This window comes from Felis catus, chromosome C2 (genome assembly GCF_018350175.1).
Source record: "Felis catus isolate Fca126 chromosome C2, F.catus_Fca126_mat1.0, whole genome shotgun sequence".
In the NCBI taxonomy this organism is placed as follows: Eukaryota; Metazoa; Chordata; class Mammalia; order Carnivora; family Felidae; genus Felis; species Felis catus.
Genome location: NC_058376.1, coordinates 148356673 through 148369844, shown reverse-complemented (window position 1 = coordinate 148369844; position 13172 = coordinate 148356673). Strand labels below are relative to the sequence as shown.

The 13172-nt window shown below is 50.9% G+C and overlaps 1 protein-coding gene across 1 annotated transcript in view; it reads right to left on the bottom strand.

The window, feature by feature from the left end:
* The window catches only part of CCDC13 (coiled-coil domain containing 13), a 52685-nt gene that overhangs the window by 6485 nt on the left and 33028 nt on the right, over positions 1-13172 (bottom strand). The window contains exons 11-14 of the mRNA XM_019810857.3: positions 11740-11946; positions 9182-9321; positions 8583-8666; positions 6200-6322 (exon numbers count right to left, since the gene is read on the bottom strand). Of these exons, the coding sequence (XP_019666416.3) occupies positions 6200-6322; positions 8583-8666; positions 9182-9321; positions 11740-11946 (554 nt within the window). The remainder of the gene's footprint in view (positions 1-6199; positions 6323-8582; positions 8667-9181; positions 9322-11739; positions 11947-13172) is intronic.

Below are 13172 nucleotides of genomic sequence, written 5' to 3'. Positions count from 1 at the left end.
GAAAGCAGGGGTCTGCAGCACTCACTGACTGCCGTCCGTGGGTGAGGGGCTTTCATTTTCCTGCCGTGTATTTCAGTAATGTTTGCATTTTTGTTTAGGTTCGTGATAGGGGAAATAAGAAACTAACAGCAAACACCATATAAATGGTAAAGCACTTTATAAGTCTGACAACGTTTAGGAATGATCGAACTTTTGGTTTCTCCTCCCCAAATGTGCCATCCTCGAGGAATCTTTTTTTTTTTAATTTTTTTTTCAGCGTTTTTATTTTTTATTTTTGGGACAGAGAGATTTTTTTTGGGACAGAGAGATGTAATATTACATATTACATACATAATACTATATATGTAATTCATAAAAAGCTCTTTACAGATGTAAAGAAAAAACATAAACAATTCTTTTTAAAAATGTGCAATAGTATGAATATATGTTTAACAGAAAAGAACATGTGAAAGGCTGGAAACAGGTGAAAAATATGCTCATCCCCACTTTTAGTTATAGCAAAGTAGCTAAAAACAACCATGAGATAATAGTGTTCCTTAATTAGCTTGGCAAAAACATTATGCACTGATAAAACTTTGTAGAGGTGACGCTATGGGGAAATGGTGGATAGTTCACATCATTGGTGGGAATGTAAATTAATTCATTTTAAAATGGTAATCTGCCATTATTTGTAAACATCTAAAAGTACACATTCTATGACCCAATGATACCACATTTAGAAACCTAACAGTGGTATACTCTTAACAAAAATGTAAAGATGTGTTTAGTGTGAGTCCATCTTTTAATAAAAATGTATGTGCATATATGTGCACAGATGTATACACATATATTTGCATATACATTGTTGGATGTGCAAAGAAAACATTTTAGAAGTTCTGACAGTTCTTTTCTATGAGAAATGGGGAGTGGCAGGTTGGAAAAGGAGGCTTTTTACAATAAGGAAGTATATGTTTGTAATAGAAAACTAATAAAACTTCCAATCACATAAAGCAAGGATTTAAAAAAAATTTATTTATTTTGAGAGAGAGACAGCATGAGCAGGGGAAGGGCAGAGAAAGAGAGGGAGAGAGAGAATCCCAAGCATGCTCGGCACTCGGTGTGGAGCCTGACTCGGGACGGGATCATGACCTGAGCCAAGATCGAGTCCGATGCTTAACCGACTCAGCTACCTAGGGACTGCATAAAGCAGGGTATTTTGAGGCCAATGTTGAGTGTAGAAGCTGTAAACGTGGGCTCCTATAAGGCAGCAAGCTGCAAGGAAGCTCCCTGTATAATTCTGGAAGCCTCAAAAGAATGCCTTGTTTGCAATAAGAGACTTAGACAAAATCCATCTGTAAGCTGGGGAAGTGGTAAGGAAGCTTGCAATCTACTGGGCCTTAAATGTGTTGGTGGGGAAGCACCGATCATGAGAAAATTGAACCACAAGGCCAGCACTTCAGGTGCTCAGGAAATCCTAAACCAATAAAGTACCACTCAGAGACCACTGACACCCCCAAAGCTCCACAGAAACAAAAGCAGAACCATTCTGTAGGAGCACTTTCATAACCCAAGAATTCCCACAAGGAGGAAAAAACAATAGCATTGAAGAAAAGCTTACAGAAACAACACACAAATACAAAACACATAGAAAAATAATTCACTGTGAGGGGGAGGTAACAGACGTTACTCAGGGTCCCAAGAAGTAATGAAGATGATAGAGTAACTTTCAAGGGATGAAGTAGGTTTCATATTATTACAAGGAGAAAAGCAAGAAATCTTAATGAAAGAACAAATAATATAAGAAAGAGAACAGGAGGGGTGCATGGCTGGGTCAGTGGGTTGAGCATCCAACTCTTGATTTCAGCTTGGGTCATGATCTTGTGGTTCATGAGTTTGAGCCCCACGCCAGGCTTTGAGCTGACAGTGTGGAGTCTGCTTGGGATTCTCTCTCTCCCTCTTTCCCTCTCTCTCTCTCTCTCTCTCTCTCTCTCTCTCTCTCTGCCCCTCTCCCTGTTCACTCTCTCTCAAAATAAATAAATATTTAAAAAAAAGAAAGAGAACAGGGGGTTTTTACACAAAAAAGAGCTGCTAGAAATGAAAATTACAATTATTAAAATAGGTTTCATGGCAAATGAAGTGTAGCTGAAGAGGTTTAATGAGATGGAATGCAGATTTGAAGAAACTATGCAGTTATCAGCCCAAAATATTGAGAAACTTTAAGAGTTGCAGAGGAAAGAAGGTCTAACATAGGCTGACTAGACATTTTATTTTATTTTACTTTTAAAGTTTATTTATTTTGAGGGAGAGAGCAAGTGAGCATATGCAAGCAGGGGAGGGGCCGAGAGAGAGGGAGAAAGAGAATCCTGAATCCCAAGCAGGGTCTGTGCTCAGCAGGGAGCCTGACGCGGGGCTCGATCTCACCGAACCCTGAGATCAGACCTGAGCTGAAATCAAGAGTCAGTTGCTCAACCCACTGAGCCACCCAGGCTTCCCGATGAGGCATTTTAGATGAAAGGAACTGAAACAATGGGGAGAGGCAACACGTGGAGTGAGTCCTTGGCAACGTATAGACTGAAGTCCTCAGAAAGAAAAGGCATACCAGTTCCTAAGTAGGAAAAATAAAGCGAAATACAATACCTAGACACATCACAGGGAGACTTCAAAATACCAAAGACAAAGAGAATATCTGAAAAGACTTCTAGAGAGAAAGGACATAACTAGGAAGGAACCACAATCAAACTGATAGAAGATTTCTTTTTGGCAACAATGGATGCTCAATGACAATGGGCTTTCATGGCCTCCAGCTACCAAGAATTCGGTGCCTAGGGAAATTGTCCTTCAAGAGAAAGGCAGAATAAAGATTCCAAAGTAAATAAAGACACAGGGAGTTTATCATCCACGTAGTCTTATTGAACTAAAGGACGCACTTTGGTAAGAAGGAAACTGAACCCAGAGGGGAGATTGAGATGCGAGAAGGAACAATGAAGGAAGACATTTTTTTTTTAATTTTTTTTTTTAACATTTATTTATTTTTGAGACAGAGAGAGACAGAGCATGAACGGGGGAGGGTCAGAGAGAGGGAGACACAGAATCTGAAACAGGCTCCAGGCTCTGAGCTGTCAGCACAGAGCCCTACGCGGGGCTCGAACTCACGCGAGATCACGCGAGATCATGACCTGAGCCGAAGTCGGCTGCTTAACCGACTGAGCCACCCAGGCGCCCCTAGGAAGACATTTTTAAATACGTTGGCCGAAGTAAAGGGATACTGACTAATTTTTTAAAAGGTGAATTTGGAGGGTTAATTTTGGAGGATTTTGTAAAAAGAATGTGCTGTAATAGACAAATATTAGAGTCCAGTAACATGGAAGACACAAAAAGGGGAATCAGAATTAAACATTCTCAACTATTCGAGGTGCCTGGCTGGCTCAGTCGGGAGAGCAAGCGACTCTTGATTTCGGGATTGTGAATTTGAGCAGAGATTTGCTCTGCGTTGGGGGTAGAGATTACTAAAACAAAACAAAGCAAAACTTTCAATGTATCCTATTGCTCAAAGGGATAATAAAGAATTCTACTGACTTTAGACTTGCTGAAACTCTATGTTAAAAGAGTACAGGTGACCACTAAAATAGAAGATAGAATATATAACTTCCAAACTTGTATAGAAGAGAGGGAAATAAAACCTGACCCAGCCAATATAAAGGAGGAGAACGGAGAAAAAAGAGCAAAGAAAAATCATGGCAAATAGAAACTATTAATTTAGCTGATCAAAATATTTCCAAATATTGTAAAAATGGGCTAATATCTAAAAATGGGCTAAAATCACATCCTCAAACACAAATTCACAGATTGAATTTAAAAACAAAGCCAACTATATGCTTTTCAAAAGGAGACAAATTTAGTGACTTCTGTCATGGCGGACTAAGCCGGCTAGCCCCTCCTATTGTGTAAACAGCTAGAAAAATGGCTAAAATGTATGAAACATACTGTTTTCAGACACTGGACAGCAGGTCAAGAGACACAGAACACTGGATACAGGATTTGAGAGAAGGGAAACAGATGACCAGCTCTATTTTTATCTTCAGTCTACCTGCACCAGGTGAGGGGGTGAGGGGATCCTAAGCAGAGCACAGTGGTTTCTCCAGGATGTGGACACAAGACTGGGGAATTGCAGGGGGCCTGAGGCAGCTAGAAGTGATAGGGCGTGTATGAGAGGGGGAAACTCTGCCTCTCCGCACGCCCCCCGCAAGACCAGAACAGACTCTCTAGATAAAGAAAGGAATAGAACCGGGGATCTCAGAGAAAGGCAGGTCCTGTACTTTGGGGTGAGAAATCCAAATAAGTTTGGAGGAGATACGAATGCAGAGGGAGCTTGGGCCCTGTTTCCTAGTTAGAGCCCAGGGAGACGGCAATGCCCGAGAGTAGAAATGGCCACGTGTCTTGGCTAACGGGCCTGAGAGAGCCACAGAGAGCTCCCTCACACCCTAAAACGACATAAAGCCACAGAGTGAACCCAAAAAGGTCAGGGGTATCAGCTGAGAGAAAAACACATGTGCATGACTCTGAGAGTGAGTGCCTCCTTAAATGTTGTGCTCTGGGTACCTTGCTCACTTCACCCTAATCCCAGCTCTGCATGGAGAGAGGCCCTGACAGATGAAATACCACACGGAAAGAGAGGCCAGTAAAGGGAACTGAGGCACCTCTGTCTACCTTCCAGCTGAACAAGGTCATATGAGTGATCCTGGCTGGCGTTATGTGGAACAGAATTACCTAGGTAACCCACAGAGCCACGAGAAAGAATAAACCATTGTGTGTGAAGCCACAAACTTTGGAATGGTTTGTTACACAGCAATACATAACTAAGTCACTTTTGTTCACAAAATCCCCCAAATTCAGGTGAAGCTCGAGAGAAATGGGAGAGAAATCCTAAATTGAGTATGTTTCTTCCATTTGATAGACTAGAGACTTGTGCTATCCATTATATTTCGATTACAGAAGAGAAATTAATGTGACTTTTCCCTTATCCCTGAGTATATCTGAAATTCGTATCTTCTCTATGTACTACATGAAAAGAAAACAATTATAGCTAGTCACTTCTCACTACTTCGGGAATGGCCATTCATCGACCACTTCCCAGCACCGCTCACTCCTTCTTTGGTATGGTACTCGATTTTTCCCTGTGGCAAACTGCCCCTCCTCCATTCTGTGAGTACCTGGAGGTCCTTCTAGCAAGGTGCCTGGCCTGTGTTTAGGGATGGACATGAGAGCAACCCAGGCCATCTAGACCTTCTCTCCCACAACCCGCTGGCATAAGAAGCCACTGGGCCTGTGTTGCTCCAGTGCCCCAGGAGAGACCACCCAAGGGGTCCTGCAACCAAGATTCCCCAACCAAGATTCCCAAGCCCCTCCTTGAGCTCCTCTCCTGCCCTGCCCCCTTAAAATCTGCCAACACCTTCCAAAAATCTGCCTTTCCCTTAACTTACCAGAAGTGGTTTCTACTGTCTGTCACCAAAGAGCCCTGGCTGCCTGCCCTGTTGGGGTAAGAAGTCAGTGCTATCCTTTATATTTTCCACTGTGGAGGTCACATGGTTGGGCCATGTGTTGGCCTGAGTACCTGCAATTCTTGCCAAAAGGGTCACTTGAGCAAGGAGCACTGATTTATCTGAATGGAAGTCTGTCGACAACCCCTTGGAGGAAACTATACCTCCTGGTCCACTGCCTTGGGTGACATGCTTCCCTCCTCCCCAGAGAAGTTTCACCTCCCATCTATGAGCGGCTCTCTTGCTGTCTGTAATTCAGACATCAGTCTAGCCTCTGTCTTGCCACCAAATTTCCCAATGGTGCCAAGTACGGTGCCATGTTCGTCAGAGACTTCAATTATTTGTGGATTCGTCTGACTGATTTACCTACTCCAGAGAGCCTCTCCCCTGAGACTCCCACCACATGTCCACATGCACATAGCAGTCCCACTGGATACACGTAGGACAGGACAAACCACAAGAATGACAATAGGGCCCCAAAGCTGTGAAGCACTTAGTTGAGCACACAAGTGATGACTGGGAATGCCCTCGACCAACATTGCGGGAGCCAAACTCTCGAGGAAGGTGGGCCCAGTCCCAGATGAGGCCTGGCCCCTGTCTAAGAAAGATGCCCTTGTGTCAGGCCGTCCACACCCCCATCCACATAGGCCCATGACAGCATGTCCCTGGGCGCCATGTGTTACCGTTTCTGTAGGACAGTGACAAACTCGGTGAGCCGGTCGCGCTCCACCTCAGCAGCCTGCCAGAGGGTCTTGAACTCTGTCACTTGTGCCTGCCAGCCCTTTTGTTCTGGGGAGTCCGAGAACCTGGGGACCAGGGTGGGTACAGAGGGCAGAAGTCATTTGAGGGGCTATCTGAAGACACACACTCACCTCTGATGGTAGGAGGGACTGGAAGAACATTCAGGGATCCTCGGAGATAGCCACAGAGAAGGAAGCCAACCCCATCCGTCCTGGCCCTGATGGTCTTCCTCCTCCAGCTTCTTCTCGGCCCACTATTCCTGTACCTGCTGAAGTCTCTAGACCTCACTTAGCTGGCCGCACAGCCAGATCTCACTATGGCTAGAGCTGCATCAGTATCTCTGTCCATCCAGTCCCTGGAGGGGCCTGGAATTAGGCTGGCCGCTATGGAATTTGGCCCTTGAGGGCCTGGGGTGTCCTGGGCACCTGTGTGGCCAGTGGTCTGGCCACCATGCCTAGCCTCTGTCTCCCTATCAGCCTGTCCCGGCCCTCCTGCATCTCCCGGCTTGGCCTCAAGCCCAGCCCACTTTGTGACTTGGTCAGTTTTCTTCAGTGCTGATCTAGCCCGTCACTGCTCCCCTCCTGGCCACCGGGCCTGCCTACTAGCCCCTCACCTGCTGGCTGGAGCCCAGATGGAAGGTGAACTCTGCCCACAGCCCAACCCCCCAGAGCCCACTTGTGAGTCCCAAGCTGCTCTCTGCTTTGCCCTCATCTTTCCCCCCGAGGCCCTGGTGATTCTCCGTTTGCTTTTCTAGCAACGCAGGACACATGGAGAGCTGGGCTGGGCGGGGTGCGGGCCCAGGGGCTAACTTGTTCTGTGATCTCGGGCAGGTCTCTTACCCTGTCTGGGCCTGGGTCCTCCCTCTGAAAGTTGAGGGGCTTGGATGAGATGGGCCCTGAGGACTGCAGACTCTTCCATGTTCTGACTCCTAAATATACTTTAAGGCTTTGCTGCTCAAACTATATAGTCGCTGAATCAGTGCCTGTGGATCCAGACCTGCCAAGTCAAAACCTGCATCTAACCTGGCAAATGCCCAGCTGATCTGTGTGCACACTGCAGTCCAGAAAGCTCTGGTCAAAGCCACCTCCATGATTTTCTTGTGAGGGGGTGCGTGTAGGAGGGAGCTGCAGGAGAAAGGGGCCTGACCCCTCCCCCCTGCCCTCCTCCCAGATACCCCATCATGGTCACCACGCCAGCCCCGATAGACACGTTCCTCGTCCTGTCACTGTGGGAAGAGTTCTGTGTGCTCCATGAGGGTAGGGCCTGCACGTGGTTGAGTTCAGTAAATATTTGTGTAACGTGCAAGAAATTAGTTTGAGAGTCAGCAGTCTGGACAGCTGAGGAGCACGTCTGCTCCTGCTTCCCTGTGGAGCGCAAAGGTGACAGCCACACAGGCCTGGAAGGGATCTTGAGGGCCGTCTTGTCCCTCTTCCCACTCCCACTACTGTGACTAAAACCCCAGAGAGACGGAGCCTGTCCATTCTCCCTGTGGCCCCAGGAGGCCTCCCACACTTGGAAGTAGTCATCTTGTCACTCAGAGTAGCCCACTCTCCCCCAAGTGCCCTTGTGACCCCAGGCTGATGGGTGGGGCCGCTGCAGGGCTGGCCTTGGCCCATGGTCCCTTGTGCTGCCAAAAGTCAGGCTAGAAGTGTCTCAGGCGCTACTTAGGAAACAGCATCTCAGAGAGGAGGAAAGCCCGGAGCCATAGAGCAAGTCATATGTGGACTAGGGCCACTCAGAGGCCTGGCCCGGAACCCGAGCTGACCTGCCTAAGGGGCGGAGATGGGGGCTGACGCCAGGAGCATGGCTCCAGTGGACAGTGGGCAGGGCTCACGACAGGGCTCAGAGGCAGGACAAAGCTACCATTTGTCTGCGAGCTGGCAGGAAAACAAAGGAGCCATTTAAGTACTAGGCTTGATTCTAACAACAAAGAGGGGCCAGAGAGCTGAGGGGATATCAGTGACTTAAAGTGGTAACCCGTATGACATGAAATTCTCCCCCTAGAGACTGAGTCTCAGTGGGGAAGACAAGACAAGGAGAGGAGCTGGGCTCCAGGCCCTGGAAGTCCCTGTGTTAACTCTGTGGTAGCAGGAAGGGACACTGAACTGCAAGCCAGAGGCCAAGACTCAAGTTCCGAAGCCACCTGCTCTACCACCTTGGTTAAGGCACTGGGCCTCCCTGACCCTCCATGTCTTTATATAAACTTGGTAGAGTCCTTTGACTTGGCATGGCCTCAGTTTCCCCTCCTTATGATGGGATGGCAGAACTGGCCGACCAATCAAGGATGGGAAGGACTGTGAGGGCTCTGAGATCCCGGGTTCATACCTGGCTGAGGCCCCATGAGGACTGGGCAGAGAAGGCCACGTGAGAGCAGATTCCACCAGCGTGTGGCCCAGGCTGGTCACCGAGCTGTGTGAAGGCAAAAGGGGCTCATCACCACGGGAAGGCCGGCTGGGCCCCACCTGGGAGGAGAGCAGGGGCCGGCCGGGATCTGGGGAGCCCGAGGAGGTGGCTGGTGCTGGTCCTCACAGCAAGCCTGGCAGGGCAGTCCTGTGGATTTGCTGCCCTTCTTTCCAGAACTCTTGCTTGCTCAAGACGAGGCAGAACCAGGAGACATCATAGCCTTGAGCAATCCAACACAGGTCTGTTTGAGAATCCTAGAAGCAGGTGCGTTTCAGGGCCAGATTGGAGAGGATATTACAGGGAGCTGCAACCAGACGTTCTTGCAGGAATAATACCTGGAGCCTAACCGGCTCCTCCCTGCAGACGCAGGGTTAATGGAGTAGGAGAGGCCCACAGATTGGAAGGACAACGGATGGCACAGTCATCTCAGAACTGCACCCGTGGCTTCCCAGCAGAGGCAGCCTTTTTTCTGAATAATTAATATTCACTTACCAACCCCTCTATCCCACTTTTTTTCTTACCGAGAAGATCCAAGCCTGCCAACGTGATCACCTGCTGAGGCCGGGGACTTCGTCTGGCCCGGGTCCTCCAGGAACTTAGCGTAGGCAGGGTTGACCTCAGGCCCACCGGACCCCTCGCCCACTCCTTTATTCCGAAGATACTGCAAGGGACAGACATGGGTTCGACGCTCAGCGCTTTGGCTCAGAAGCCTGGAGAAGGCAGGAGGGGGCCTTGGCTTGAGTTCGGGGCTTTTAGGGGATATGAAAGAGGCTTCTTTTCAGGAGAGAAAAGGGAGGCTGTTTGGCGAAGGCACTCGTTGCATGATAATGACATCTAATAATGCCTCTCTTCAGAAAGGGAGCTACATGGAGCGAGGTGGTGACCGGGCCAGGAAGCTGTTCTACATTCAGGTCCCAAAGGGAAGTGCGTGGCCTTTGATTCAGGCCAGATCGGAGGCTGACGTCTTTGAGTGGGCCCACCTCTCTGAGCAGCCCCACCCACACTGGGTGAATGCCACGTGTGACCTGAGGCTGGCTGCCTTTGTCAGCTGGAGACGTTTGGACTTTCCAGACACCTGGGGCCATAGAGGGTGGCAGGGCCACAGCAAGGGCCAGAAGTCTTGGAGGGAGGCTGGGCTTCCCGGGCCCCCTTTCCCCCTGGCACGTCGGGCTTCTGGATAGCTGGCGAGGCCAGAAGAAGGAGCACTGGAGGACCCCCAGCAGGAGGTCAGGCCATCAGGGGTGGATAGTTGGGGGTGAGTCCCAGACAACCTGGCACGTCCCCCAGCCCTGCCCATCCTGAGATGTGTGCACCAACTTCTCTTGTGGCTCCCAATTAGCCGATGCCCTCTGAGGTAAGAATTGGTTCTGTGTTGTGTGCCTGGAGGCGGGACAGTGGTGGAGTGAAAATACTGGAATGTTCCCACATGCTCCTTGAGACTTCACTTCCCACTGGGAAGCAGGGTGAGGACTGAAAGGCAATGCCCCCACTCACGGCCACACATACTCTGTCCCTAGGCCTTGGTCAACCCTGGGCTCCCTGCCTTCACCCTCAGGGGCTGCAACATCTTCTACCACAGCCACTTCTGAGGTCCCAGGCCACCCTGGCCTCTGCAGATGGACGGCTGTGAGACAAACCACCAACCCCAGGCAACACCACACTGAGGCTGAGGGGCTCCTGGGCTCCCACACTTTTGATTGGACCTGGATCCCTGGGAACGAAAGGCAGGGCTGCTCTGTGACATGACTTTGGCTGTCCCAGTCACCCTGGCTGTGAGGCTTCTCTGCCACGGGGAGACTTGTGTGCCTGTCATGGAATCCTTTTCCCCAGAGGCCACCAATTCCCCTCTCCTCTGAGCACCACCACCACAGGAAGGAGTCACAGACAGTCCACGGTGCCACGGTGCCTGACCCCTAGCAGCCCAGGCTGTGCCAGCAAGGCACCCACCAAGGTACAACTCTAAGGAACCCCCTCATTAGACAAGCATTAAGCGCTTTTGAGCACACTGGGGGCTCAGTCTTGTGCCAGGCAAGGAGGCACCATGGCGTGTGCCCCCTCAGGAGGAGTTTAGAGGGGGAAACAGGAAGATGATCACATAGGGTGACAAAGGTTTGGCCTGGGGGTGCCCGGGGAGTTGGGAGAGTGCCCAGGAAGGGCATGGAACACAGAATGTGGGCCTTGGGGCTCCCTAGAGAAGCTCATGACTGGGTAGGGCCTAAAGGCCGGGGACCACTGAACAGGCAGTGGTAGTGGGGGAGGAAAGGGAAGGCATATGCTTCAGGCATGTGCACAAGCCTGGAATGGGGACAAGGCAGGGCCACGTAAGGAGCTAAACGGTGGCCACATGGCCAGAGTGTGGGGGAAGGGAAGGGTGAAGAGAAGACTCAGGGGGTGCCTGGGTGGCTCAGTCTGTTAAGCGTCAGACTTTGGCTGAGGTCATGATCTCATGGCCCGTGAGTTCGAGCCCCACGTCAGGCTCTGTGCTGACAGCTCAGAGTCTGGAATGTGCTTTGGATTCTGTGTCTCCCTCTCTCTGCCCCTCCCCTGCTCATCCTCTGTGTCTTTCTCTCTCTCAAAAATAAATAAACATTAAAAAAAAATTTTTTTTTAAAAAGAGAAGATGCAGGAGGGGGGTAGCAGCAAGAGCTTATCACATGGGGCCTCGTAAGTTGGATGGAGAGTGGCTTCCTTTCTGCCATCCTGCTGCCTGGAATGGGAATGTAAAGCCTGGCACTGTAGCCGCCATCCTGGATCATGAGGGTGAAGGCCACAGGTGGGGAGTGGGAGCTGGGAGGAGCCTGGACCTTGGAGGATCGAGTGAGGCCAAGGGGGACACAGAGCCCCAGACAGGTTTTATGCAGAGAAGGGAGACCATCAGAGGAAGGAGAGGAAAGGTGTGTGGGGATGGGTGGGAAGCCAGAGGGAAGCAGAGGGCCAAAGTGGAGCCAGGTAGGGCATGGCGAGGCCTGAGGAAAGGCAGGTGGAAAGCGGCAGTTGCTGAGCTTTCTCTGGATGGTGGATGGACTTGCCAGGGCTTGGAAATGGATGGCGGGCCGAGGCAGGCCAGCGCCCTACTCACCTGCACGCCCAGTTGCCCGATCTCCAGCTCCAGCTGCTGCACCTTGGCCTCCCTCTCGGCCACCATGGCCCGCAGCTGGGCAACGAGGCTGCTGCTCCGCTGAGCCTCACTGTTGACCTGCTGGTCCAGGAGGAGCTGGGACGCCCGTGTCTTTTCCTCCTGAAGACTCAGGCTGCCTAGGATCTCCTGCAGCTGCTTCAGCTGGTCCTGGGGGGGGGGGGGCAAGCAGGAGGGAAGATGACAGACGGGGCTAGCCATGACCCCTGGGCAAGGCAGGCAGGGAAGACCGCCCCCCCCCCCCATCCATTCCCTGCTCCTGCAGGAACCTGATAGTGGGATGCTCCCTGTTCCCTTAAGAAGCAGGAAAGGCACCTTCCTTGCCTGCCTTCAGTGGGGCTCAACCAGGCAGGTGGGAACCATGGCCTTTTCCTGTCCTCAACTTCCTTCTCTGAGATTGGGCCAAGGACATCCAAGGGGCTCTCAGGACAACAGAAAGCAGCTGAGGGTGGCCCCTCAGCCAGTGTGGGAGATACTTGGGTACTCCCCTGCTGGGAGATGGCCTTGAAGGTAGTACCTGCACCCCTCGCCAGGGATCCCTCAGCACCTGACCAAGGCCCCGTCCCCTGCAGAGGCTCCAAGGAGACTACTAGGGTGGGGGCTTCACCCGAAGGCCATCAGAAAGGACAGGTCAGCGATGGGGAATGGGGAAAGGGGCCGCTGTCCTCAACTCAGAGTGGAGGAAACTGAGGCCCAGAGAGCCCAAGGGCACACTTCTCTGAACGGCAGGGCTGGGGCTTGTCTGCAGCTTTCCTCATGCCATCTGCAGTAACATATGGTGGCACACAGGGACCTCAGAGGACATCCAACTCTACACCTTATTTAAAACTGGGAGCTGAGGCTCAGAGAGGAGGTGCAACTGACCCAGGGTCACACAGCAAAGTGTCCATAGATGCGGGCCTAGAGCTCAGGTCTTCTGTGCTCCACCTACCACCCCTGGGTGAAGTTATTATGGACGAGGGTGGTGCCTAAGCAGCACCTGTGCCCCCACGCACCCCGGCCAAGACAGGCATGACCACCTCAGGGGCCTGGGGCACAACTTGGGAGCCAAGAGACCAAAACCTCTGGTACCTCTGTCCCAGAGAGAAAAGACCAGGCTAGAGTCAGGAAAGCAGTGCGGCCTTGCTAATCAAGGAAGGCTTTATGGTCAGACCAACCTGGTTTGCACTCAGGCGTATAGTCCCGGAAGACTTTGCTAACTGGAATCTTAGTTTCCCCATGTGGGAAATGGGATTATAATCTATGACCCTAGGGGCTGACTTGGCGGCCCACCATTATGAACCACGTGTACCCCGGGTGCCCAGAAGGGGAGGGGCTCTATGCTGCCACATGGATAAGAGTTTCTTGGCCTCCCGCTCAGTTGCCCCTCCCATTCC